The sequence below is a fragment of the Desarmillaria tabescens genome (assembly GCF_030435595.1).
Source record: "Desarmillaria tabescens strain CCBAS 213 chromosome Unknown EV420scaffold_67, whole genome shotgun sequence".
NCBI classification, from domain to species: domain Eukaryota; kingdom Fungi; phylum Basidiomycota; class Agaricomycetes; order Agaricales; family Physalacriaceae; genus Desarmillaria; species Desarmillaria tabescens.
In genome coordinates this window covers 182,402-208,741 of record NW_026848366.1, presented here as the reverse complement: position 1 = coordinate 208,741, position 26,340 = coordinate 182,402, and the positions used below count along the sequence as shown (strand labels likewise).

The window sequence follows — 26,340 nt, the reverse complement described above, 5'->3', positions numbered from 1 at the left end:
ATCGGTACAAGTATGTCGTGATGGCCCCTTTTTCCAGTTAACCTCTGACCTCAACTTGTAACGGAGGGACAGTCACATCTTTGCTACGATCATGGCCGGTACCAACAAGTCCACTCGCAAGGCTCCCAACCTTCACCCAACAGGAAGATGCAGACACCCTTTCCTCGAACGAGATGGCTGGGGAGACGAAGAGGGTGTTGATATTCCAGTCCCAGTATCATTCTTTCTACCTTACTCACATTCTTTTTCTAACACATTCGTAGTTCAATGAGCTGACGATGTGCGAGCTCTCTGCCACGATACGCGATAAACCCAACTGGTGGGAGAAATGCAAGGATCCAGCAATTCGTGCTAAGTGGAAGGAGGAAGCCGCAACCCAAGCGGGGAGTTACAAGTGTCGGCCGCTTCAGGAAGACGAGATAGACTATGTGCTCGATGAGCTTGAAGGATACGCTGCTGTTCGAGATTCAGATACTGGAATTGAGGTGAGTACATGTTTTCCCCCTTTCGTTTTACTGCTAATGAACTATGTGATAGCCATCTTGCTATCGTCGAATCTGGCAGTCAGACAGCCTAATCGAAAACACCCTTCGGGAATCCCTTATATCCTCTGTAGCACCCCTTGAGAATGTCCCCGACGCTGAAAAAGACTGGCATCCACGAGCAAACGAGCAAGTTTTGGACCTCGTCCATCCCTCCCTTTACTGTATCGTTTACAACCGTACCCTCATTCGGAACGCCGATGGATCAGCCGTTCCCCTTCGATGCGAACTCTCTGAGGATGACGACTCAGACTCTGATTACACCATCTCGAAGCATTTTTCCTGGCTTTCTACAGACTTTCTCATCTCGCCGGATGGTAAGAGCGCCAAGAGTTTAGGATATATTAATAACATCCATCCGAGAAATGATGCTGCGCTACACGCCATCATCGAGACACTCGTTGCGCGCTTCACCCCACTATGGTCACGCGTACTCGCCGAGTCTAAAGAAGATTACAAACTCCCATTACGGACTCTTACACACTACGATTGGGACCCTACAGAGTGGGATTATAATCGGGACCACCGTCTACCGGAGGACCCGACTGACGAGGATTACGAGGCGCACGATGAAGCTTGGAAAATGATACGTACAATGCAATACCCCCGTTTGTTGGAGCGTTACCATCCCGATGGTCTGGGCTTCCCAAAACCAATGGACCTCAATGGGAGAAAGCTCCAGGTCATCGTCAAGCTTGCGAACATCCTCTTGGTGCGTGTATTCCCTCTCGAATCTTCCTGCTTTGACGCGTCGCCCAGACACCAGAAAAACCTGTCTACGAAGGCGGATCCTGGCATGTCGAAGGCATGAAGAACGAATGTATCGTCTCCACGGGGATCTACTATTACGACCAAGAGAACATCTCGCAGAGCAAGCTTTCTTTCCGCGTGAGCGTCGCAGAGCCAGAGAGCTATGACCAGGATGACGAGGACGGGACTATGGCCGTCTGGGGCTTATCTCGGTAAGCACAGGCCATTGCACTGCTAAGTGAAGCCTCGAATTCCTCCCTTAACTCACAGGGACGAGCCGTTGAACGAAGTCATCGGAAGTGTATCCACCAAAACGGGCCGTTGCATCGCGTTTCCGAACATGTACCAGCACTGCGTGTCGCCGTTTTCCCTTCTGGATCCCTCAACGCCGGGGTATCGAAAGATCATCGCGCTCTTTCTGGTTGATCCCGAGCTGGAGGTCCCAAGGCCGTCTACGACAAACGTGCCGCCTCAGCGCCGCGATTGGTGGTCCCAAGAGCTGCTTGCGCTGGCGGAGGAAGGTGATAGTTTGTTGGGACGCCTGCCTACGGAGTTGTTGGACCTTATTTTGGACTTTATGGAACTTCATGACGAGGGAGGAAGCAGAGGAGTTGAGGCTCCGGTTGATGGATGAGCGGACGGCGTTCATTAGTGAGAATAATGAGAATATGTTCGATACTCCATTCAATATGTGCGAGCATTAGTGTATTTTATTAGTATTTATGTTCCTGAATGGGTTCTTGTAGTCTGTTATCGAGCGTACAAACATACATATGGCAAATCGAAAGATATAGAAGGCACCTAGAGGGTAGAAAAGGCATAAAGGCAGGAAAGAAGACAGATCGGTACCATAGAGATGAAAGGAAGTCGATCCGAATGCCTAACCAGTAACCAGAAACGCAAAAAGTCAATGTTAATCTCAGCGGACAAAGTCTTCCCACCCCAAGGATCCCTCACGAAGTCCAGTTATTCAGATATCGAGCACAGTCACTGTCCAGCCTACGGATTGTCACTGTCAAAAATCTCAATGCGTCGGTGGAGAGACGTACTCCGTGCATGCAGGTGGACCATCGGTAAAGTTTGTGGAACTCGTCAATAAGAGCGAAGAGGTGGGCGTCGGGTCGTCGTTTAGTAGGACATAGTCGACGGGCTTGCTATTATTGCTTTGATCATAGGAGGGGAAGCTCCATCGAGGCGGTATCTCTGCTTGTGGGTTGATAGTAAATGGCCATCCATTCGGAGGAAACGACGATTCGGGGACTGCAGCTGCGGTGGACGACGCTGGAGGGTCCGACGGTCCATCACAACTTGCCGAAGTCAGTTCATAGAGGATATCCCTAGTATCGGACACAGGCATTAGCGGTTGGAGATAGGAAGTACTTGTACCTGCTTACGACAGTAATCCTGCATAATGGTACCTAGTGCATTCCCCTTCAGGATCGATGATAAATGTCGAGAGTGTAAATACTCGTACCCGTTTTCCATATCTGCAAGAACTTCCATGCACTTTTGCACGTCGTCCATCTCCCTCCTGGATCCCAACATCCGGCCTGTTCGTTCCCCACATGTTGAATAGCAGGATGATCGCAGCGTTGAATGTCAATAGCTACATGCCAGTGGAGATGAGGCCGTAATTTTGCGCGAGGTTACACGTCACTCACCCCAGCGACAGGGAATATCATTCCGCTCCGACAGCTCTGGATATGAGCGACCCGGGAGTAAGAACGGGCCGCATTAGTGCATATGGCTAGAGATGGAAAGCGGGCCTTTGACGGATCATGTTCTGGCGCCGTGATGAAAGGTCTATGAATCAGCATCTGTACGTGGTAGTACGAAAGATGTAGTGCAGCGGATTGGTTGAAATGCATGAGGTTCTCTCGGGCCGGGTCCCATCGCACTGGATTGGATTGAATGGTGGTAGTAAGTTGGGGCGCTGAGGGGAAATTAAATACGTACGGTGTTCCGGGAGGGAGTCCATCCATTTATTGAGTCCCGAATCGAGCTCCACAACGATTTGTTGTTCCCAGTTTTCGTCTAGCAGTTTGAGTATGACTTTGGAGTGGCGGATGGAGTACTGGACAATAGTCAGGTTGGAGGAGGAGACGGAAAGGAAAGGAAGGTACATACGATTGTTCGTAAACAGATCACTAGCAAGCGGGTTAATCGCAGATGGTAATTGAAGTATGATACTGCGGAGGGTTGTCCTGCTGGTTGCGTGAACATCTGCTGAGGGTCCGAATGTTCCCAGTATTCGTCATCGCACTCAGTCGGCAAGTCGACATCAATACTGAAAGGTGTGTCAGATGACGGGAAGAGGGAAAGGACGCAAGAGATAATACTCTTCATCATAGATCATACACGGGCGACCTAGTGCTGAACTGAGTAATCTGTCCATACTCACTAGGCACCTAAAAAGACCATCAGGTACAATCGATTAAGCACCAGCATGCCTCTTACCAAAAAGCGCGTTTCCATAGCTCTCCTTCCGCAGTTTTTGTACGGTCGCCGGGCCGTTTCCTATGGGCACCTGCATCCTGTGCTATTCGGAGGCCTATGCCCACGGCTACCCAGGCTTGGTGTGGCACTGATGATCCTAACACGAAATAACCGAGGAGCTAGGATAGACTCAAACGGTGAGAATACCTAACCTAGCAGGAGAAGTCACTCACACAGCAAAGTTGCGTATCAAGCAGAGAAGGCGCATCCATCCCGGGATAGGCCCTGTTCATACCAATAACTTGATTCGCCCACTTCCAACCACTCGACAGCTTTGAGGTTTCGTCGGCTAATACTCGAGGATCGTCTGAGTATCTGGACGCCACCGCACATACGGCCAGTAGGACAGCAGCAAACGAGGCGTCTTTGAAGTGACGTCCATCTATTACCGATCTCTCCAAAGTTGGTCGGTGTAGCAGAGGGAAAAAGATGTTGACGCGCGTAAAGTACAGGTCAATCAGTGATGTCAATAAATCGTCCTCTGGGAAAGAGAACAAAGAGTATTGAGCGAGGTATCGTGATGGGTCATGCCAAGGGCGGATACACCAAAACTCTGGCCTCATCGATGTGAAACTCTGCACATCGTGTAAGGTACCGGGGCGCCATAGTTTGCAATCAAGAGCAGTCTGTATCAGATGGGCACTGCTGGACTTGCCATGGAACCTGTATCCTAGAACGTACCCTTGAAATCGCTCCAAATTGCTTTCTAGAGCCGCATCGATATCGCTCTCATCCGATGAGGAGGGAGCATCAGAGTCACTGACATCCCTGCTATAAGATTGCAGGAGTTCCGTTATGACGCTGGGACCAGGGTCCCCCTCCTCGAGTTCCTTGTCTAAGTCCGCTTCAGGTGGAAGTATCTGTTAGGCTATTACCCTTTCTCTTTTCCCATGAAGGGAATAAGTGTACTTACCCTGCGCAGAAGCTGTTCCATTGCTTCGGCCTTACTCTCCAACTGATTGATGTATCTAGGGCTGGGAGTTATACTCAATACCTCATAGTAGAGAAGCACAAGACGAACCGCATAGATGATGCACCCTGAAAGGAGCTGTGAGTACCGTCTGACTGATTATCCACTAACGAAGCTCACCTCTACTTGGCCGACATAGGTGCACTGCAAATTTCCTTTCTTGCAGCGAGTGCATGATTTACCAGGAAAAGAACTTGAAGACCTGTCACCTAAAGAAAGATGTTATTCAACTTCCTGCCAACTCGAGGACGCGGCATACATCGAACTTGAGAAGGGCAGTAGTCATGCACTGTTGTCAATGCGCGATAGCGACTGTGCTTACCTTTCTTTTTCCTGCAGATATCGCACGCTTTCAGATTCCGGATCCTCGTAGTAGCGATGCCGCCTTCTTCGGACCAATACGAGGCCATCATAAAAATCAGTTTAGTTTCGACTCTGAAAGACTTAGCAAGGTCGTGGCTGGTAGGGGGACGTGATTGAAGACGAGAATAAGGAACGACTCTAACGGCCGGGGGGCTACTAGACTCTTAAATACTATTAGTGGGATCATAGCGGATGATGGTCTGGAGTTAACGCGAGCACGTGCTCGGGCCATTTGGAGTTCAAGCTGACACGAACCTCTGTACGTGCGCTTGATCACCTCCGCGCGCGGTTCCCACCTCCACCAACGAGCCTCGTATCAGCACATGTTCCTTGTTTGTAGATGACTGTAATATACACGTATGCACACCCCTCACTGTCTTCTTTTCTCCTTATTTCCCTTGTGATTCTGACCACCACATCCACTCGTGTACATGGTGAACAGCAACACGGCGCAGCCCAGAGACGTCCACAAACCGCTACGCCGCCCTCTACAAGCATCCGCGACACTCCCCAAAGAGACCCTCCATCTCCCCAACGGCATGTTCTTGATCGATGATGCAACACCCTCGGCGCCTCCATCCACATCCACACTCCCTTCAACACACTGCCTGGCCATCCTCCCATCCCACCAACAATCGATTCGCGCCTACACAATGCACTCCGTCACCCCCAGACGCATCCTTCACCGGTGGGATCATCCACGTCTCCACCCCTCGGTCACTCCCTCTCTCCCCGGGTCGATGAACGGATCGACGTCACTCGCTGCTTCAGTTTGTGGGCGCGTTCAAGGACGAGGAAAGCATTACCCTGTTGCGATGCAGTAATCAGTACGAGTCCTGTACATATCACAAACCGGACGTACCATCTCCCATTCCAAGTCGATGCACGGACGCTTGTCGTTTCCCGCGTGGTTCGTATGCCGACTGCATTGCTGTCTGCGGTGCATTGGCATGGACGTGGATATACTATCCTCTTGCGTCGTTGTCGTTGCATCCCGCTGCCGTTGAGTCTAGCAGGAAACGAGCGTTGGTACAAGTCCTGTATGAATCAAGCGGGAACCTACCCTCGAAAGTAAATGTCAGTACAAGCACTGTAGAAATAGCAAACGAATGCGTACCGTATCCAAATCTTCCCTGCTGACCTTCGCTCGGAGTTGACGCAAGGATGCTTGCCGTGTCGTTAGGTTGGTGAGTCGTGCATACCAAAGGCCGTCGTAAGCCCAGTCGGGCCCGAGGAATCCTTTATCTGAGTGCGACGCGGTGGTGGTGGCAGTCGTATACGCCTTGTTTAGAGTCTAATCAGGAAACAAACCTTGGGTAAAGTACTGTAGAAATGAAGAACTGGGGGGGGCACCATCTCGAATTTCCGCTGTCTTGAATCTATAGGTCCTAAGGTTGAGGTAGGTTGCCGGCTGATTCGCGAATATACTAATCCCGGTTAGTAAACGGTCAAGGCAACAGATCCTGTTCACATACCCGTTCACTGCGGCATGCTGCTCGCCTGCATCGTTGCCTAGTCATCTTGACAAAAGCTGAGATAGCCCATTAGTACGTACACTCTACAAGACTCAAACAGCCGTTACCTTCTGTACGAAGAGAAAAGAAACCTACTTCAAAAGCAAGTGAGTTCATGAACAAGAAAAGAAGGAGAACCAAACAAGCCCTTGCCTCGAGCGTCGAGCTCTGTGGTCGTAGTGCGAACAGACCTTGTGGTGTGACAAGGTCACGAATGAACCAACACGTTCGACCGGTCCAACACCGGCATCACTCTTGATGGCGTAGGGCATAGCACGAGAGGGATAAATCTACGAGGCGAGAAAATATGCGGAGGAGAGGAGGGACGGAAGAGGAATGGGGAGATGGGAATCGAAGCCCATCCCTCCCCTCCTTTTATACTCGAGATGTCTGGCGGAGATCAAAGTCAACAGCAGAATACGATAAACAGCAAAGATCATAGACTTACCATTTCGCGTCCAGATTCCGAAGTATCCAAGCTCGCATCCGCACTATTGGCATATCATTGAAACAATTCACTCAGCGCCGCATTTGTTTTCCAGGGCTGGAGGCGTGGCAACGTGAGGACTGATTCACAGCAGTCTTCTCGTGCTCTTCGCCGTTGCCCGTCTCCTGAGAAATGGCACCAGTGTGCTCAGGGTCGTACTTCGCAGACCTGAAAAGGAAACCGATCACTCGATAGTTGAAAATGAGCTAGGAGATGCACTGGGATGATGGAATCAGCGGCAGATAACGCGGAGAACTGTTAAACGCGTACGATGTTCCAGATTCTCGTGGCGTAGTCTGCACTTGAAACCTTCCAAAAGACAAGTGATTTGTGCAGACGTCATTGCGTTGATATTTGGGAACCACGTCTTCAAAGCGGAGACGTCGAGGCAAGTCGAATTCCAGACGTTAAAAGATTTTCGGGAAGTTTTTGATTCCGTGTTGATTTCGTGTCTCTGGATGCGGACTATATCAAAAATTGAGAAACACGAAATATCAGAGATGGTTGACTGACATCGGTTGCGTTGTCCGGTTTCTTCCAAGTTTCGGGATAGCTCAACGGCACCGTCACTTGTAGTGATGGACTACTTTCCGTGGCATCGGATGGAAATCCTGTCTTGCCACAGACTGCCGAATATACTGCCTCAGCATGATAAGCGTCGGGGGCACAAGCGAGGCGTGGTTACAGTACTGTATCACTTTATAACAGCTGAAATATGTCAGAATCATTTCTAGAACTAGGGAAGCACAGGAAACAGCGGAGGCAAGTCAATACGACTTACCGTTCGAACGACGAATGGACGTCAAAGGCCAGGCACGTTCCAACACGAGGCGCAGTCCCCAAAAACGGATGACAGGTCAATCAGGGTCTGCGTTGCGACGTTATAGAGGTCTTGAAGAGCTTTCGAGAGGTTGGGGGTCGAGTAGGTCTTTGTCCAGCGGTAGCACGACGTGATATCAAATAAATGTAACTTGCTGTCAAATAAAAACAAAGTGAGCTTTTGAAACGGAGAAAATTGAGGGAACGACACTTGATAGCGGAATTTCGGGGATTGATACATTCATTTGCTCGAACACAAAGAGTGCGAAACGACGGAGACCTGTGAAAAAGCGAACATGTCAAATGAAAGGAATCCATTTGAAAGTTGGAAGAAATGCGATGATGCGGGGTGAGGATGGAACCTACAACACGAGGGGATAGTGGTAAGTAGAAGAAAAAGTTAAAGTCGTGCCATGGACATACCGGACCGGACCTCCCACGTGCCTCGCGTACTTTTCTCTTCACCTTCTACTCCCATCTTCCCTCGACTTCAACATCCCTAACAGTTTGTAAGTCTCACGAGAGCAATCGTCCCTATTTGTGGGGCCATTTTTGATCCGAGACGACGCATCGACGTCCGGCGAGCAAGGCTCTGAGGATTGTAAGTCATTATTTTCACCTCGGATTTATTGACTAAGTTTTATTTCAAAGTCGCATAGAGTTCTGACAAGACTCAAGCCTTGCGGAGCGAACAGCACATTGGGTAAGTATTATTTTGCGTATCTGAATGACGTACTCAGTAGTTGGATATAGATATGCTCTGAGACGATGTATCGCCTTCCGACAAGGAAGATCGCAAGTCTGCGTGAGTATTCTTTCGATTCGTTACCGTCTTGCAGTGAGAGGGTGTGTCGAAGACTGGAGAATGAGGCAGTAAGTCGAGATTCAGGTCATTTTGAGATCCAATTTACTCATTTTTGTCTTCCAAGTTGAGTGGAAATGTCTGGGATCGAGCGAATGTGCGCCGCCTCATACGTTCTGAGATTGATTTTGGGCTGAGACGACAAATCGACGTCCGGTGAGTAATTGTAAGTGTGCTCAGGAGGGTTCTAGGAACGAATTGACTGACTTTTTGACAAGAATACTCATGGCACGGGATTGCACGCGGAATCACCTCATAAAAGGACGGGGAAAGTGCACACACGCACATGCGGGGAGGGCCTAAAAATAGCCCCAGACTGTGCGGATACGCGGGGGTTGGACTAACACCGAGTAGGACGATCCCCGAGAGTCGGCTTTGTGCGGACTGGAGACATCCGAAATATTGATGGTGGGGTCCTGGTTGTGTGAATAGCTGTCTTGGGCGAGTCCCAAGGCAGCAATTTTTTTTTTTCGACTCTGCAGTTGTTGGAATAGAGGGTGTAGTTATGCTAGGACAAGTAGATCACATAATCCCAGAAAGCGGATTTCGCTCTAACTCACCCACACGAGAGTTTTATCGGTGAATGCGCGGCGCAATTTTCACAGAATAGCCATGTTCGGCGCGCTCTCGAGGCCCTGACGTGCACAGTCAATCCCATCAATTACTCCAGAGGGCAATTTGACCATGACCCGAAATACACTATTAATGCTCGCACATATTGAACGGTGTACTGAACATATTCTCGTTATTCTCACTAACGAACGCTGTCCGCAACCGGAGCCTCAACTCCTCTTCTTCCTCCCTCGTCATGGGTTCCATAAAGTCCAAAATGAGATCCCAACTTTTGATGGGAGTCCCGCAATTTGTCAACGACGCCGATGAACACACCGCGCCACCCCTCTCACAGGATTCTTCTTGCCCTCTTGAAAGGAGCTGTGAGTACCGTCTGACAGATTATCCACTAATGAAGCTCACCTCTGCTTGGCCGACAGGTGCATGGGCAGCACTGCCCATTTACTCTCTTGCAGCAATGGCATAGTTCTATTCTGTCACCTAAAGAAAGATGTTATTCAAGTAAGGGCAGTAGTCATGCACTGTCATCAATGTGCGATAGCGACTGTGCTTACCTATCTTTTTCCCGCAGATATCGCATGTTTTCGGATTCTGGATCCTCGTAGTAGCGACGCCACGTTCTTCGGACGAGGCCATCATAAAAATCAGTTTAGTTTCGACTCTGAAAGACTTAGCAAGGTCGTGACTGGTGAGGGATGTGATTGAAGACCAGAGCTGCTAGACTCTTAAATACTATTAGCGGGCTCATAGTGGATGATGGTCTGGAGTTAACGCGAGCACGTTGCCCGGGCCATTTGGACAGCCCGGGTAGGTCGGGTTTGGCTGGGTATGTCGGGTCGAGGTCAGGTCACTACTCCGTGACCCGTCACCCACCCGGCACACCCGACTCACCCGACTCAACGTAACAGCTGAATTTATGTCTGCTTGCTACTTCCGCTGTCAGTGTATTCCTTTTATCCTTCGGAAACTTTCTTTTTTGGTATTGTACAGCTGTACAGTTGTGTTAGCTAAGCCAGAAAAAAATCGTCAGTCAAATCTGGGACACACACACACACACACACCTTCCATTATCAATATGCCTCAAGCAGCCGAACCTGATCCCCCTCTCGTAAAGGGCAAACATAGGCATATTGAGACAGAGCGTCATCGTCTTGGGGTTCAGCAAGCTGCCGAAGAACCTACTTCTTCCGTCTCATCACTCCCTTCCTCCATTAGGCGTGCGACGAAGAAGGCTAGGAACACGGTCAAGAAGGCTGGCTCGGCTGTCAAGAAGCTCACGCGACGCAAGAAAACAGCAACATCCGTGCAACCCGTGTAACCCGTTGCACGCCCGTGGCCCGTTGCACGGGTGATCCGGTTTGCTCGGGTACGGGACGGGTGCCAAAATTGTGACCCGAACTCGACCCGGACTGTTCACTAGGTTCCCACCTCCACCAATGAGCCCCGTATCAGCACATGTTTCTTGTTTGTAGAGCCTGTAATGGACGCGTATGCACACCTTTCACTGTCTTCTTTTCCCATTATTTTATTTCACTTGTGATTCTGAGCGGGTCAGACCCGTCTTTCGTGACTGAAAATCTATGACTCATAACCGCTGTCGAGACGTGTCTCTCAATACTTAAAAGAGTGCCACATCTTGCGAGGGCAAGTACGCATGTACCTTTGGCTGACTAGCCACGGGAACCGTGCGCAGATTATTCTCTCAAGTCCTGCATCGCCACTGTAGTGGGAAGGGTTTACAGGGACTGTTGGTCCTGCTCGGCGATGCGGCCAATACCTTTTTATATTCAGCTAATTCGACGTATGAACATCGATGACACAATGTAGATATTCGTGGATTTGTTGGGGTGAACATCGCCGAGGAACCCTTTTGTACCGGCTCTTCTTCATCGCTTTCCTCTGCGTCGTCGGTTGCCGCATTATTCTGAAACGCCCAATGTTAGGACGAGGCTAGAGGCGGAGGAAAGGAAAGGACTACTCACAAGTAATGGCGGCAACCTTAGATACTCCGGGTCTTCAAAGTCGTACTCATTGCTGTCTTCCCATGATGTATCAAGGGGCTCGTCTCCTGATTCGGACACTTCGTCGGGATATTCCTCCTTGCCCCTTTCATCCTCCCAACTGTCTTCGAGGTCATAATAGTCCTCTGAATCGTCGTCACTGTTGTCGTCGTCGAAGCCATGAACCTGCTCCATGCGAACGCGAAACCCTGCTGCTGTACGACAGTGCTTGTCACACGGCACACAGTAGTGATGATTCGGTGCAGTGACACAGTGCTACGAAAGGAACACGTTAGTTTGGTCGACAAGCGCGGAGATGTAACAACTTACACGACGAAGAATTTGGCCATTCAAAAATTGACGGCCACATCTCCAACATTCGGGATGGTCGTTGGAGTTCATAATGTGCTCCGCTCGTTGCCGTTTATCGAAGAAGTACTCGTCGCACAGGGCGCAGTACACTCCGTCCATGCATATCATATCAGTAGACATGACGATAGATGATAATAGTTGTTTGGTTCGATGGTGGTTGTTGTTGGTTGTTCAAAGTGTGTTAATGTGGGGATCCAGGTAGAGGGAGGCCTCCGTTTTATACATTTTGTCGGTAGGCGCGTGTTTTGGCACGTCTTAGACATAGCGTCCGGAGAAACCAGTTCCGGTTCTTCGAATATGGCCCCTCGAGTTAAAAGGAGGCATTTTTTGGTTCCACGGAATTATCGTCTGCGATCGGTCAAAAGGGGCTATTGCTATCGGACACAGTTTCATAGGGCGGTGAATCCTTGTCCGGCGGGAGCTATGAGCAAGCACTGCGGTGTGATTACTTATGCTCGAGGAATGATGACGACGTGTAGAATGAGATTCTCCGTAGCGACTCGATTGCTTCTGTGCCTCCATACCAACGCAGGTCTCACTGATACGTCGAAGAGGAGGTCGATCCGGCGAAACAATGTTCCAAAACCACCGGTTTCTCCGCGGTCGAGAATCTCTGTCAACAGATGGGTGAGCGTGCAGTGAGAAAATGAAGTGCACGGTACGAACTTGTTGAGGATCTGATGTTAGCCTAAAAGGAAAGCGAGCGAGCGCTTCAAGGGGGCAGTATCTGAAGCCACAAAGACAGCAGCAGCAGGTATTCTATGTAATGCATGAGCAATCCATCTTTACGAACAAACTGAGGCAGGAAGGCCTACCTTGCGAGGTGACTCAGTATCGCTCTTGCGTCCATAATTTCCCTCAGCAGCGCGACAACTTCGCAGCGACAGCATCCATGCATAACTTCAGGGTCTCGTGCAAGAATGTCGTGATTGTCGGTCCAATGGCAGCAGTTTTGACTGGATCCAGGTCGAAGCCTTCCTTCAGAAATGGTAGAACAAATCCTGCAGCCTCATTCGGCGTCTCGAGGACAATGTCTTTCGAATACCGCGCTGTCTGCTGTCCTGGAAGGCTCTTCACGGATGTCATCGTTGGGCATGGTGGAACTTAGCGTCGAGGCAGTAGCCTTCTCGACAACATAGGAGGAAAATGCTGTCGCTGAGGGTGAGATCAGGATATTAGGTAGGGGTATACGACGTACCGTCGTTCCCTGCACCGTTTGCCTTATCCAAAACTCTGAATGAGCATACACTGGTCATGATAATTCCGTCGAAATCCCCCTACATGGTTCCCAACGAGAGCTCACTGGTGACATTGGTGAGCAGCATCTCGAGTACTAGGATCAGAGTGCGTGTTTTGTTACAATAAAAGCGGCTTCATGATGGTCCTGGCGACTGCCGGACGACGGTATCAGATTGCAAAGAAAGAGAATGTTGGTAGTGGACGTCATGGTGGTCGGCGGCAAAGAGCGGGACAGGGTAATGTGACCTTGATCATCGACCATCACGACGTCGACGGCTCGCTCTCGTTGTCGTCCAGGACGATTCCTCCCCCAAAGACGAAGACTACGTTCCATGGTACGTATTTAATTCGTGTTGACGAGATACTGCTCACCCTGCTGCAGTAGCGTCCAATTCTCGAACGCCTGCGGCAGCCCTGCAGCAGCCAGGTGCTAGATATCGACGAACGGGTTCTCCTTGAATATCTTTGGCAGTTTTGGACGACATACCGTGAAGATTTCTGTTGCTCTAATCCGAGCTCGATGTCCTATGACTGGAATCAGTAACGTCAACTACGACAAAACGTCAGGAACTAAAAAGATGGCCGAGATAGGAAAAGAATATCTCATCGTTGGCAAGAATGATATTGTACGTCCACTACCATGTTTCTGTAGCACTTCACTCTTACTGCATTCAATAGAGAAACTGCTGAACACGACTATCACTATAGCTGGAGTCATCATTACCTCTACGAGTCATTAGAATGTCCATTTCATGCGGAATTCTTGATAGAGCGGCAACTACACATTGTTATATCGGAAGGTGATAACTAGGAATCAACACCGCTTAACTGCAAGGCATTAGGTTTTCCAGTCTTACAGTTTACAGTTTAAAGGGCGCTAGAGTCAGCTTCCCGTTTCAATAAACAACGAATACCATTTCTCTCTTATCCGACTACTAGCCTCTATCTGACATGAATGCAAGAATCAATTTCGTCCAGAAGCTACACATAAATACGACGCTCCTCCGGTTCGTGATACGGGTAGGCAACAATTGCAACATCGAAGCCCCCAGCTTTCATCTTATGCAACCGCCTGAGATCATCATCAGTCCAATCACAGAACGTGTCCACACCATAATCTGAAAATGTCGAGGTGACCTGGAACTTCCTCAACGAGGATGCTCGCCGCGCCTCAATCATGTCCACCATCTCTTGATTAAAAAAGAAAACCCGGGACCACTCATACCAAAGAACTAGATCGAACGTGATGCTCTCTAGACGTGGGACGAGCTCAGGCGACTCTAATAGATGGCGGAAGAGACTCTGCACGCTGTCATCGTCGCTAATATGCCAATCGCGCGCCCTGACTCGGACGCTGAAAGAGGCTAGAGCAGGTAATAATCGGAAGATGGGAAGTAAACTTTCATTCAGATGGACGTCGGAAATGGACAAATGGGTAAGAGTGTGGCACTGTGAGTGGGAGAGAAGATCATGGAAATCTCCTAAGCAACCTGCAATGTCCTCGAGAGTTCGAAAGAGGTTGGCGTGCTTCAGTTGCGGAAGGGAGAGACTATGGAATAAGGTCTCCTCGCAGCCTGAGAAGTACGTGATAGCTGGTTTCGATATACGCGGCCAGGCGGCGCGCGCTCCAACACAATGATATGATGTATGAAATTCTGTTAATTTTGGGGAATGATGCAGTAGGCTGATGAAATACGTGTGTATCGCATCCGATGCATGCCAATGCCTCCTTTGGTCTTTAAAGGACTCGAGATTGGCATACGAGACGGGAACAAGTGTAGTAGGACCTAGACCAACCAGAGTCATCCGCTTCAGTTTCGGCGTGTGTTCGAATGCATCAATGAGATCAGGGCTTGGCCCTGGATGGTTATAGTCGCGCTGAATGTAGCACTCCTCCAATTGCACGAGTCGCCCACGAAGACAGGCGAGATGAGACGGTTCCTGATGACCGAGGGTATGATAGATCTTTGACCAGCGCTCTGCATGAGCAGCCACTTGTTCCCACATGGCCCACTGGAACGGTTCCTCCGCACGGTAGGACATGAGGAATTCGATATCCAATACGTGTTGGCCCGATCGAGATAGCACCGTTCGAAGCATTGAGATAGGATCCCTCTTTCCCCTCAATTCGTCCAAGTCGCCATTAAAGTCAATGTCTATCTTTGACCACATCGCAGGACACATGGAAGTCGACACGGATCGCCATGACCTGCAGACCTGCGAAATGGTCCAGGAATGGTGCCGTATGTCGAAAATGCAACACGAAGTGTCCAGACTTGAAGCGCGTGAGAAAATTTCTATGAGAATCTCGGCGGGAACTTGGTGCTGGGCGGGCGCTGGCGCCGATGGACTTTCAGGAAGGGCAAGTTCGACGCGTGGGTGCTGGTACGACGACTGGGAAGGGTCATCGGGATTTGGAAATACGCATAGAGGATCGTGCTCAGCGCCGCCTTTGCATTGGAATTGACGCTTCTGAATGAGAAAATTAAGCTTAAGGCAAAAGCGAAGGAATACATCACTACTTACGTCCAAGGAGACATCATTAGCCATAAGGAATCGGGATGCAGGTAAGTGCCTGGAAATTCGCTTAGACTAGAGAGTACGATTGAGTATGACTAAAACAGAACGTATAAGGACGAAGACACCGTGAAAGAGTCACCGTTGTAGGTAGAACTAAGAAAAGGGAAAAATGCGGTGGGAATCTTCCTCGGTAATTTGCCGATATTAGCTTTTTCTAACCAAGTTTGGTCTCCCTTCAATCTCCCTTGGTGCGCCATATCTTACCTTTTGACCATGGCGTCTGTGGCATATTCCTCAAAACTGCAGGTGCTGAATGTACCCTTGTGAGTAAGGTCTGTCCTTCGAACGTGCTGATGTTTACTGTGATTCAGCTTAACTATGGTCTATATATATGAAGGAAGCCGAGCATAGTCAAGATTCCGTTCATCAGCCCAAAGGGGTCTGATTTTATGATTTCTTATCAGCTGATCGGTACAAGTATGTCGTGATGGCCCCTTTTTCCAGTTAACCTCTGACCTCAACTTGTAACGGAGGGACAGTCACATCTTTGCTACGATCATGGCCGGTACCAACAAGTCCACTCGCAAGGCTCCCAACCTTCACCCAACAGGAAGATGCAGACACCCTTTCCTCGAACGAGATGGCTGGGGAGACGAAGAGGGTGTTGATATTCCAGTCCCAGTATCATTCTTTCTACCTTACTCACATTCTTTTTCTAACACATTCGTAGTTCAATGAGCTGACGATGTGCGAGCTCTCTGCCACGATACGCGATAAACCCAACTGGTGGGAGAAATGCAAGGATCCAGCAATTCGTGCTAAGTGGAAGGAGGAAGCCGCAACCCAAGCGGGGAGTTACCAGTGTCGGCCGCTTCAGGAAGACGAGATAGACTATGTGCTCGATGAGCTTGAAGGATACGCTGCTGTTCGAGATTCAGATACTGGAATTGAGGTGAGTACATGTTTTCCCCCTTTCGTTTTACTGCTAATGAACTATGTGATAGCCATCTTGCTATCGTCGAATCTGGCAGTCAGACAGCCTAATCGAAAACACCCTTCGGGAATCCCTTATATCCTCTGTAGCACCCCTTGAGAATGTCCCCGACGCTGAAAAAGACTGGCATCCACGAGCAAACGAGCAAGTTTTGGACCTCGTCCATCCCTCCCTTTACTGTATCGTTTACAACCGTACCCTCATTCGGAACGCCGATGGATCAGCTGTTCCCCTTCGATGCGAACTCTCTGAGGATGACGACTCAGACTCTGATTACACCATCTCGATGCATTTTTCCTGGCTTTCTACAGACTTTCTCATCTCGCCGGATGGTAAGAGCGCCAAGAGTTTAGGATATATTAATAACATCCATCCGAGAAATGATACTGCGCTACACGCCATCATCGAGACACTCGTCGCGCGCTTCACCCCACTATGGTCACGCGTACTCGCCGAGTCTAAAGAAGATTACAAACTCCCATTACGGACTCTTACACACTACGATTGGGACCCTACAGAGTGGGATTATAATCGGGACCACCGTCTACCGGAGGACCCGACTGACGAGGATTACGAGGCGCACGATGAAGCTTGGAAAGTGATACGTACAATGCAATACCCCCGTTTGTTGGAGCGTTACCATCCCGATGGTCTGGGCTTCCCAAAACCAATGGACCTCAATGGGAGAAAGCTCCAGGTCATCGTCAAGCTTGCGAACATCCTCTTGGTGCGTGTATTCCCTCTCGAATCTTCCTGCTTTGACGCGTCGCCCAGACACCAGAAAAACCTGTCTACGAAGGCGGATCCTGGCATGTCGAAGGCATGAAGAACGAATGTATCGTCTCCACGGGGATCTACTATTACGACCAAGAGAACATCTCGCAGAGCAAGCTTTCTTTCCGCGTGAGCGTCGCAGAGCCAGAGAGCTATGACCAGGATGACGAGGACGGGACTATGGCCGTCTGGGGCTTATCTCGGTAAGCACAGGCCATTGCACTGCTAAGTGAAGCCTCGAATTTCTTCCTTAACTCACAGGGACGAGCCGTTGAACCAAGTCATCGGAAGTGTATCCACCAAAAGCGGGCCGTTGCATCGCGTTTCCGAACATGTACCAGCACTGCGTGTCGCCATTTTCCCTTCTGGATCCCTCAAACCCGGGGTATCGAAAGATCGTTGCGCTCTTCCTGGTTGACCCCGAGCTTGAGGTCCCAAGGCCGTCTACGGCAACCGTGCCGCCTCAGCGCCGCGATTGGTGGTCCCAAGAGCTGCTTGCGCTGGCGGAGGAAGGGTGATAGTCTGTTGGGACGCCTGCCCACGGAGTTGTTGGATCTCATTTTGGACTTTATGGAACTCATGACGAGGGAGGAAGCAGAGGAGTTGAGGCTCCGGCTGATGGATGAGCGGACGGCGTTCATTAGTGAGAATAATGAGAATATGTTCGATACTCCGTTCAATATGTGCGAGCATTAGTGTATTTTATTAGTATTTATGTTCCTGAATGGGTTCTTGTAGTCTGTTATCGAGCGTACAACACACCTATGGCAAATCGAAAGATATAGAAGGCACCTCTACTCGAAAGCAGAGAGGGAAGAAAGCGCATAAGGGAAGAAAGAAGACAGGCAGGTACGAGAAAGATGAAAGGAAGTCGATCCGAATCCCTAACCGGTAACCCAGAAACGCAAAGGTCAATGATATCGTCAGTGGACAAGGTCTTCCCGCGCCGAGGTCCCTCGTGAATTCCAGTTGTTCAGATATCGAGCCCAATCACTGTCCAGCCTAAGGATTGTTACTGTTAGAAATTTCAATACAACGGCGGAGAGACATACTCCGTGCATGCATTGGGTGGTGTACCATCGTTGTTGAAGTTTGCGGAGCTCGTCCACAAGAGAGAAGAGGTGGGCGTCAGGTCGTCATTGAGTAGCTTGCCATGGTCATAGGAAGGAAAGCTCTGTTGGGAAGGTATGTCTGCTTGTGGGTTAATAATAAATGGCCATACTCCATTCGTCGACGATTCGGGGGCTGCAGCTGCGGTGGATGACACTGGAGGGTCTGATGGCCCATCACAATTTGCCGAAGTCAGTTCATAGAGAATATCCCTAGTATCGGACAATGGCATTAGCGGTTGGAGATAGGAGATGCTTGTACCTGCTTACGACAGTAATCCTGCATAATGGTACCTAGTGCATTCCCCTTCAGGATCGATGATAAATGTCGAGAGTGTAAATACTCGTACCCGTTTTCCATATCCGCAAGGACTTCCATGCACTTTAGCACGTCGTCCATCTCCCTCCTGGATCCGACATCAGGCCTATTTTTCCCCCACATGTTAAATAGCAGGACGATCGCAGCGTTGAATGTCAATAACTATATACCGGTAGAGATGAGACAGTGATATTGAGAAGAGTTCACACGCCACTTACCCCAGCTACAGGGAATATCATTCCGCTCCGACAGCTCTGGATATGAGCGACCCGGGAGTACGAACGGGCCGCATTAGTGCATATGGCTAGAGACGGAAAGCGGGCCTTTGACGGATCATGTTCTGGCACCGTGATAAAAGGCCTATGAATCAGCATCTGTACGTGGTAGTACGAAAGATGTAGTGCAGCAGATTGGTTGAAATGCATGAGGTTCTCTCGGGCCGGGTCCCATCGCACTGGATTGGATTGAATGGTGGTGGTGAATTGAGGCACTAAGGGGAAATTAAACACGTACGATGTTCCGGGAGGGAGTCCATCCATTTATTCAGTCCCGAATCGAGCTCCACGACGATCTGTTGTTCCCAGTTTTTGTCTAGCAGTTTGAGCATGACTTTGGAGTGGCGGATGGAGTACTGGACAATAGTCAGGTTGGAGGAGGAGACGGAAAGGAAAGGAAGATACGTACGATCGTTCGTAAACAGATCACTAGCAAGCGGGTTAATCGTAGATGGTAATTGAAATATGATACTGCGGAGGGTTGTCCTGCTGGTTGCGTGAACATCTGCTGAGGGTCCGAATGTTCCCAGTATTCGTCATCGCACTCAGTCGGCAGGGCAGCATCGATACTAGAAGGTGTGTCAAATAACGGGAAGAGGGAACGGATGCAAGAAATAATACTCTTCATCATAGATCATACATGGGCGACCTAGTGCTGAACTGAGTAATCTGTCCATACTCACTAGGCACCTAAAAAGACCATCAGGTACAATCGATTAATCACCAGCATGCCTCTTACCAAAAAGCGCGTTTCCATAGCTCTCCTTCCGCAGCTTTTGTACGGTCGCCGGGCCGTTTCCTATGGGCACCTGCATCCTGTGCTATTCGGAGGCCTATGCCCACGGTTACCCAGGCTTGGTGTGGCACTGATGATCCTAACACGAAATAACCGAGGAGCTAGGATAGACTCAAACGGTGAGAATATCCTAACCTAGCAGGAGAATGTCACTCACGCAGCAAAGTTGCGCATCAAGCAGAGAAGGCGCATTCATTCCGGGATAGGCCCTGTTCATACCAATAACTTGATTCGCCCACTTCCAACCACTCGACAGCTTTGAGGTTTCGTCAACTAATACTCGAGGATCGTCTGAGTATCTGGACGCCACCGCACATACGGCCAGTAGGACAGCAGCAAACGAGGCGTCTTTGAAGTGACGTCCCTCCATTACCGATCTCTCCAAAGTTGGTCGGTGTAGCAGAGGGAAAAAGATGTTGACGCGCGTAAAGTACAGGTCAATCAGTGATGTCAGTAAATCGTCCTCTGGGAAAGAGAACAAAGAGTATTGAGCGAGGTATCGTGATGGGTCATGCCAAGGGCGGATACACCAAAACTCTGGCCTCATCGATGTGAAACTCTGCACGTCGTGTAAGGTACCGGGGCGCCATAGTTTGCAATCAAGAGCAGTCTGTATCAGATGGGCACTGCTGGACTTGCCATGGAACCTGTATCCTAGAACGTATCCTTGAAATCGCTCCAAATTGCTTTCTAGAGCCGCATTGATATCGCTCTCATCCGATGAGGAGGGAGCATCAGAGTCACTGACATCCCTGCTATAAGATTGCAGGAGTTCCGTTATGACGCTGGGACCAGGGTCCCCCTCCTCGAGTTCCTTGTCTAAGTCCGCTTCAGGTGGAAGTATCTGTTAGGCTATTACCCTTTCTCTTTTCCCATGAAGGGAATAAGTGTACTTACCCTGCGCAGAAGCTGTTCCATTGCTTCGGCCTTACTCTCCAACTGATTGATGTATCTAGGGCTGGGAGTTATACTCAATACCTCATAGTAGAGAAGCACCAGACGAACCGCATAGATGATGCACCCTGAAAGGAGCTGTGAGCACCGTCTTACGGATTATTCACTAACGAAGCTCACCTCTACTTGGCCGACATAGGTGCACTGCAAATTTCCTTTCTTGCAGCGAGTGCATGGTTTACCGGGAAAAGAACCTGAAGACCTGTCACCTAAAGAAAGATGTTATTCAATTTCCTGCCAACTCGAGGACACGGCATACATCGAACTTGAGAAGGATAGTAGTCATGCACTGTCGTCAATGCACGATAGTGACTGTGCTTACCTTTCTTTTTCCTGCAGATATCGCACGCTTTCAGATTCCGGATCCTCGTAGTACCGACGCCGCGTTCTTCGGACCAATACGAGGCCATCGGAAAAATCAGTTTAGTTTCGACTCTGAAAGACTTAGCAAGGTCGTGACTGGTGGGGGGATGTGATTGAAGACCAGAATAAGGAACGACTCTAACGGCCGGGGGGCTGCTAGACTCTTAAATACCATTAGCGGGATCATAGCGGATGATGGTCTGGAGTTAACGCGAGCACGTGCCCGGGCCATTTAGAGTTGCTGACACGAACCTTTGTACGTGCGCTTGATTGGCGCTTAATCACCTCCGCGGTTCCCACCTCTACTAACGAGCCCCGTATCAGCACATGTTTCTTGTTTGTAGAGCTGTAATGGACGCGTATGCACACCTTTCACTGTCTTGACTCTTCTTTTCCCAGTATTTTATATCCATTGTAATTCTGAGCGGGTCCGACTCGTCTTTCATGACTGAAAATCTATGACTCATAACCGCTATCGAGACGTAGTCTCTCAATACTTAAAAGAGTGCCACATCTTGCGAGGGCAAGTACGCGTGTACCTTTGGCTGACTAGCCACGAGAACCGCGCGTAGATTATTCTCTCAAGCCCTGCATCGGCAGCATCACCGCTGTAGTGGGAAAGGTTTACAGGGACTGTTGGTCCTGCTCGGCAACGTGGCCAATACCTTTCTATATTCAACTAATTCGACGTACGAACATCGATGACACAATGTGGATATTTGTGCGTCTGTTTGTGGTGAACATCGCAGTGGAACACTTTTTGTACCGGTTTTTGCGGGAGCCTAGCTTAAAGCACTTAGATATGCAGGGTTGACTCCGGGTATCCATGAGCATCGGCTTTGCCATGAACGCAGCTTTGGATTTTCTATGGCAATGGATCATAGAATTGTTACATTCGCTGCTATACAAACATGCTCAATAACACAGTAGGCGACAGAATATCCCTCACGTCATTACTTTGTTGAATTAAGATGATACAGGGGTTGGCGGGGTCAAGAGAATGACGGAAATCGAGGGGATATGTACATGCCTACACCAAGAAGAGATACATCAAGTCCCTCGGCTTTAAAAGCCTCCAACTGTTCGATGTTATCTGCACCCAAATTGCAAAACCTGGCAAATTCCGTAACCAGGTAAAACTTTCGTAACGAACGATGCCACCGAGCTGCAACCATATTCACCATTGCGCAATCGGCGAACTAAATATCCACTCCCCGACAGATTGGCAGATTCAAGTCAATCTCCTCAAGACGAGGTAGAAACGCTTCCGCATTCGTGAGTTGAACGACGAATTCTTGCATAACCACATCATACTGATCTTTCCAGGTATATTGGTGTAGCTTGAATGAGATAAGTGCGGGCGTCAATTGAAGGATGGAGAGAAGATGCTGATTGAGGAGGTTAATGGATATGGCTAGGCAACTAAGAGTGGAGCAACGCGATTCGACAAGCAGATCATGGAAATCAGCAAGGAAATCCGTTGGAGACCCGGGTTGCCCACGCTCGCTGTCATAGAAGTCCGTAGTCAAAGTTGCTTCCTTCAGAGCTGGTACCAAAAGACTGCGAAGGAAGGCAGTGTTATTGACCGCCAACTTGGACAGCAGAGGTTTTACGATACGGGGAGAAACAGTGTCATAAGACGAATACTCGCAGATGACGTCGAGCGCTACGAGGTTTGGTGAGTTCCGTATGATGTTGAAGAAATATTCAAGGGGTATCCCGTCGCCATCATTCCATTCTTCACCATCACATATCTCGACTCGGTACTTGAAGCTTTCAAGGTTTGGAGCAGTAAACGGAACAAATGTGTTTGGAGCCATGCCTTGCAAATCCATGTGCGTCAGTTCGGGGCTATGTTGGAAGGCATCGATCATAGATTCCCATCTCGGTCCCATTTCGTAGCAGTGAAGAACACACTCCTTGAGCGACGAAAGACGACTACGAAGACCGAGCAGCTCCGACATATCAAATTGACTAAGAGAAAGGTTGAGCTTCTTCCAGCGCTCTGCATAAGCGGTCAAAGCGGCCCAAACGTTTCCTTGAAGCTCGAGCACAGAATCATTTTGGTCGCAAGTAAAATCGAAGTCTATGGTGATGTCTAGTTTATGAGTTTGCGAACGAGACAGGACTGTGTTCAGCACTGATGAGAGAGCGCCATTTTTGAGCATCGCCGAGCTATAACTGACGCAGGAAACCAATATTCTTGCCCATACTTCAGGACAGAGGGTTGTGATGGTAGACCGTCACTGCTGGCAGACCTTGCTGATGGCCCACGCTGGATGTTTTGTATCGAAGATGTCGATGGGGTCGCTCGCAGCATGACAGAGGATATCGGCCAGAATTTCGAGGGGAAGGGTGCTGATGGGGGATAAAACTGCTTGGTGCTTGCGCTTGGTCTCATCCAATAGGCGGCGTTTTTCCGTAAGTTGGAAAAGGGCGTCACTCAAGTGGGAGATATCCGCATCAATGCAGGCAAGGTCATTGTCGACGTGGAGCTCTGATTCTTTCAGGATTGCTGCGTTCCTTTCTTCAAGAGGAATGTTGCTTGCTCGAAGCAGCGAGAGAACGTCCGGTTGTTTGTAGGATGCGGGGCCATCATATCGTGAAATTATTGTTTGCAGCATGAATGGGACATCGATGTTTTCATGCGTGATCTAAGTGGCAGATACAAACGAAACTAGGAAATCAAAAGTAACGTCGTTCACTGCTACTCACAGAGGAAATGCTGTTCATTGTGGTAAGAGATACTTGCAGACTGAATCAAGTTGGTTGTCCCTCTGGACTCGGAATAGTGCAGCTGTCTTGCCGCTGAGTGGATAGATTTTCTTTTTTCGACCTGGATTCTACAAAATAATATTATACTTCGACAGAAGAAGCAGAGTAAGTATAAGTCACCTTTGTTCGACCCTTGTTCTATGAAGTGTGCGATGTGCAAGAGAGCAAACTCAGCGCAGCGTGGGCATCGAACATTGCCGTTTTCAGTCATATTCCCACGCCACAGACGCGCTGAAAAAGTGAAACAGTTTAAGTTGCTATTGGTCGACTCTGCTAAATCTAAAGTAACCTCGCGTAAAAGAGAAGTAAAATAAATGACCATATAATTCATATCTGAATAATATCAGAAAGAAAATCAGGAACTGCTATCACAGGCTATTGGAATCGCGAGGCTCAGAACAGTGAAATGAGCGAGAGAGAAAAAGGGTGTATATATCTGTTGCAAACGAGATGGTGTATACTACGTGAGTATGGTCCTTTTATACGACAATTCTAACAAAGAGCCGCGGGTATAAGCAACGAATACGTACAACTACTAATGAGAGAATAACAAGACGTTAACAAGCGGCGACTGCAAAGACGAGCATCCCGACAGCTAATGATCAGCGCCGTCGCTTGGTGACAATGTGAGCTCGAATATCAAACACAGGCCTCCTAGGAATTAGTTTGGGAAAGACGCTCATGGAAAATAGCACTTTTACTTACTGTAGCCCTCCCCTCGCAATATAGTCTTCAACATGATATCTAGTGGTATAGAAGATGCCACTAGCTATCACACAATATATAGTTCAGTGGTTCGGTGGTCCTGCGGCCTGCTCAATGCTGTCTTTTGTGTCTGTGAACGCTGATAATGACGTTGGATTCTGCCGGCAAGTTGAATGCTTTACAGAGAGGATATACTCTGGACGACCTCTGGCCATGGAGGTAGAATGCCGAGATAAAATCGGGAAAAGTTTTGGGGTCAGCGTGAACCATCAATGCATCAATAACTAGACTCGATATCTGAACAAATGGACCACTTCAGAGCATTAGAACTCGGCTCTTATGATAACATAAATAAGAATAAAATATACTAATGCTCATATATATATTCAACGCGGCATCGATCATGTACCTAGTATTCTCACTAACGAAGGCCGTTCGCTCATCCATCGCTCTTCTGCTTCCTTCCTCATCATGAGGTCCGTAAAAATCCACAATCAGATCTCACAATTCGGCGGGGAGGAGCCCAATCGGCTATTACCTTCCTCCGCTAGCCCAAGCAGCTCTTGGAACCAGTCCCTACGCTGTGGCGGCACACCCGTCGTGGACGGCCTCGGACTGTCAAGCTCGGGGTCAACCAGGAAGACTGCGCCAAACTTGTTGCACCCTGATTTGAGAAATCCCGGAGGGAAAAAGGCGCTACGGTGGTGGTGCTGGTACATGTTCGGAAACGCGATGCAACGACCGGCATTGGTGGATACATCTCCAATAATTTGACTTGATAAGTGGTTAACCATAAGAAGGAAAGCGAGTGAGACAGCAGTGGCAGTGATATACCTGCTCATCTAGACCCCAGACCGCCATAGTCTCAGCACCATCATTCTGGAACCGGTCGCCTGTTCAAGTCCGTAAAGTTTAAACGCGTCGAGATGGTGTAATCGAGGTCTGTCTCATTGTCTTCAAAGATTTCGCATCGAAGAATTCCGAATGAAAGTACAGTCGTAAATGATACAAAACAAGGAGGGGATGGACCGAGGGACGACGTCGCGGTCGAAAGGTGGGCTCTTCTATTACGTTCCTGAACTAAATGTCCGGGCCGGGTACATAAATATTGATTTGTTAAATAAATAACTTATAGTAGTCTTATCAGTCTAATCGCACTCTTCCCTTTACCACCACCACTACTGAATTTCACACCCTTCTTCGCCTCTTACATACCTAGAGCTATCGTTATCAAGGTTCAATGCTCACTTCCCCATGCCAGACAAGGAGAACCAGATTGCCATAGGAGGACCTCGTATGTCAGCTATTCTTCCCGCTAGAATTTTACTGAAATTCCGAATTTTCACCGCAAAGCGTGTCCGCAGGATGATTTATTTGGGTACCTCCACGATGCTAAGATAGTGAATCTTAAATTCTAGTCACATAAGCACTCTGGGTCCTCGATGTTTTCGCTGGATACTGAAGCGACGTCCATCCTACTTTCACGGACAGGCTATACGGCAACAGTATCCAGGTCGACGCCGGAGATATGCTACGCGGAAGGATCGTTATCTATGTGGACCTGCAGCGCTCTCATCCATGCAGGCGGGGCAGCTTGGGGATTCATGATGAAGATGTGGGCTTGAACAATCTCCCATCGGTACGCGTATCTTAGATCTGTGACCGGTTTGAATTGAACCGCATATAGCCAGGTCCAGATAGCGTGTATCCGTACGGAATCATCACATCCATGGGTGTACATGGCGAACGGCAACAATGAACCCCAGTGG

At 49.1% G+C, this 26,340-nt stretch overlaps 12 protein-coding genes across 12 annotated transcripts; 5 read left to right on the top strand and 7 right to left on the bottom strand.

Moving 5' to 3' along the window:
- Positions 1-174: 174 nt before the first annotated feature.
- On the top strand, positions 175-2,413 carry EV420DRAFT_1579637 (uncharacterized protein). The gene is made up of 7 exons (XM_060474596.1): positions 175-214; positions 264-485; positions 538-1,254; positions 1,302-1,504; positions 1,563-1,847; positions 1,888-2,290; positions 2,341-2,413. The coding sequence occupies exons 2-6, from the start codon at positions 279-281 to the stop codon at positions 1,994-1,996; spliced, it is 1,521 nt and encodes a 506-aa protein (XP_060324139.1). The 5' UTR covers positions 175-214; positions 264-278; the 3' UTR covers positions 1,997-2,290; positions 2,341-2,413.
- EV420DRAFT_1727889 (fungal-specific transcription factor domain-containing protein) lies at positions 2,038-5,168 on the bottom strand (the record flags this gene model as incomplete). Its single annotated transcript, XM_060479864.1, has 14 exons — positions 2,038-2,291; positions 2,342-2,629; positions 2,687-2,898; positions 2,954-3,189; positions 3,249-3,366; positions 3,420-3,579; positions 3,632-3,700; positions 3,750-3,907; positions 3,962-4,648; positions 4,702-4,762; positions 4,810-4,826; positions 4,879-4,967; positions 5,018-5,023; positions 5,081-5,168. The coding sequence occupies 14 exons, from the start codon at positions 5,166-5,168 to the stop codon at positions 2,246-2,248; spliced, it is 2,235 nt and encodes a 744-aa protein (XP_060324138.1). The 3' UTR covers positions 2,038-2,245.
- A 4,337-nt stretch (positions 5,169-9,505) lies between these two features.
- EV420DRAFT_1649906 (uncharacterized protein) lies at positions 9,506-9,840 on the bottom strand (the record flags this gene model as incomplete). The annotated part of the gene is made up of 2 exons (XM_060478378.1): positions 9,506-9,725; positions 9,779-9,840. The coding sequence occupies 2 exons, from the start codon at positions 9,838-9,840 to the stop codon at positions 9,506-9,508; spliced, it is 282 nt and encodes a 93-aa protein (XP_060324137.1).
- Positions 9,841-10,186: 346 nt separating this feature from the next.
- EV420DRAFT_1085869 (uncharacterized protein) lies at positions 10,187-10,746 on the top strand. Its single transcript, XM_060465757.1, has one exon. The coding sequence runs from the start codon at positions 10,293-10,295 to the stop codon at positions 10,692-10,694; it is 402 nt and encodes a 133-aa protein (XP_060324136.1). The 5' UTR covers positions 10,187-10,292; the 3' UTR covers positions 10,695-10,746.
- Positions 10,747-11,112: 366 nt separating this feature from the next.
- On the bottom strand, positions 11,113-11,868 carry EV420DRAFT_1485533 (uncharacterized protein; the record flags this gene model as incomplete). Its single annotated transcript, XM_060470234.1, has 4 exons — positions 11,113-11,153; positions 11,243-11,300; positions 11,359-11,652; positions 11,707-11,868. The coding sequence occupies 4 exons, from the start codon at positions 11,866-11,868 to the stop codon at positions 11,113-11,115; spliced, it is 555 nt and encodes a 184-aa protein (XP_060324135.1).
- A 627-nt stretch (positions 11,869-12,495) lies between these two features.
- EV420DRAFT_1085833 (uncharacterized protein) lies at positions 12,496-13,016 on the bottom strand. Its single transcript, XM_060465756.1, has 3 exons — positions 12,947-13,016; positions 12,564-12,871; positions 12,496-12,507 (listed from the first exon to the last, which is right to left on the bottom strand). Exon 2 carries the CDS (start codon positions 12,832-12,834, stop codon positions 12,607-12,609), a length of 228 nt encoding a protein of 75 aa, XP_060324134.1. The 5' UTR covers positions 12,835-12,871; positions 12,947-13,016; the 3' UTR covers positions 12,496-12,507; positions 12,564-12,606.
- A 159-nt stretch (positions 13,017-13,175) lies between these two features.
- EV420DRAFT_1485532 (uncharacterized protein) lies at positions 13,176-13,798 on the top strand (the record flags this gene model as incomplete). The annotated part of the gene is made up of 4 exons (XM_060470233.1): positions 13,176-13,223; positions 13,285-13,322; positions 13,460-13,613; positions 13,640-13,798. The coding sequence occupies 4 exons, from the start codon at positions 13,176-13,178 to the stop codon at positions 13,796-13,798; spliced, it is 399 nt and encodes a 132-aa protein (XP_060324133.1).
- A 40-nt stretch (positions 13,799-13,838) lies between these two features.
- On the bottom strand, positions 13,839-15,683 carry EV420DRAFT_1085797 (uncharacterized protein). The gene is made up of 2 exons (XM_060465755.1): positions 15,514-15,683; positions 13,839-15,459 (listed from the first exon to the last, which is right to left on the bottom strand). The coding sequence occupies exons 1-2, from the start codon at positions 15,535-15,537 to the stop codon at positions 13,969-13,971; spliced, it is 1,515 nt and encodes a 504-aa protein (XP_060324132.1). The 5' UTR covers positions 15,538-15,683; the 3' UTR covers positions 13,839-13,968.
- Positions 15,684-16,148: 465 nt separating this feature from the next.
- On the top strand, positions 16,149-18,069 carry EV420DRAFT_1579582 (uncharacterized protein). The gene is given in 6 exon segments (XM_060474595.1): positions 16,149-16,188; positions 16,238-16,459; positions 16,512-17,228; positions 17,276-17,478; positions 17,537-17,597; positions 17,617-18,069. The coding sequence occupies 5 exon segments, from the start codon at positions 16,253-16,255 to the stop codon at positions 17,791-17,793; spliced, it is 1,365 nt and encodes a 454-aa protein (XP_060324131.1). The 5' UTR covers positions 16,149-16,188; positions 16,238-16,252; the 3' UTR covers positions 17,794-18,069.
- A 220-nt stretch (positions 18,070-18,289) lies between these two features.
- EV420DRAFT_1085776 (fungal-specific transcription factor domain-containing protein) lies at positions 18,290-21,308 on the bottom strand. The gene is made up of 13 exons (XM_060465754.1): positions 21,051-21,308; positions 20,849-20,937; positions 20,780-20,796; positions 20,672-20,726; positions 19,932-20,618; positions 19,718-19,875; positions 19,600-19,668; positions 19,388-19,547; positions 19,217-19,334; positions 18,922-19,157; positions 18,735-18,865; positions 18,655-18,678; positions 18,290-18,597 (listed from the first exon to the last, which is right to left on the bottom strand). Exons 1-13 carry the CDS (start codon positions 21,136-21,138, stop codon positions 18,303-18,305), a joined length of 2,127 nt encoding a protein of 708 aa, XP_060324130.1. The 5' UTR covers positions 21,139-21,308; the 3' UTR covers positions 18,290-18,302.
- A 641-nt stretch (positions 21,309-21,949) lies between these two features.
- EV420DRAFT_1579571 (uncharacterized protein) lies at positions 21,950-23,416 on the bottom strand. Its single transcript, XM_060474594.1, has one exon. The coding sequence runs from the start codon at positions 23,257-23,259 to the stop codon at positions 22,291-22,293; it is 969 nt and encodes a 322-aa protein (XP_060324129.1). The 5' UTR covers positions 23,260-23,416; the 3' UTR covers positions 21,950-22,290.
- A 1,626-nt stretch (positions 23,417-25,042) lies between these two features.
- On the top strand, positions 25,043-26,330 carry EV420DRAFT_1485528 (uncharacterized protein; the record flags this gene model as incomplete). The annotated part of the gene is made up of 5 exons (XM_060470232.1): positions 25,043-25,321; positions 25,534-25,625; positions 25,807-25,869; positions 26,063-26,210; positions 26,259-26,330. The coding sequence occupies 5 exons, from the start codon at positions 25,043-25,045 to the stop codon at positions 26,328-26,330; spliced, it is 654 nt and encodes a 217-aa protein (XP_060324128.1).
- Between the last annotated feature and the right edge of the window lie 10 nt (positions 26,331-26,340).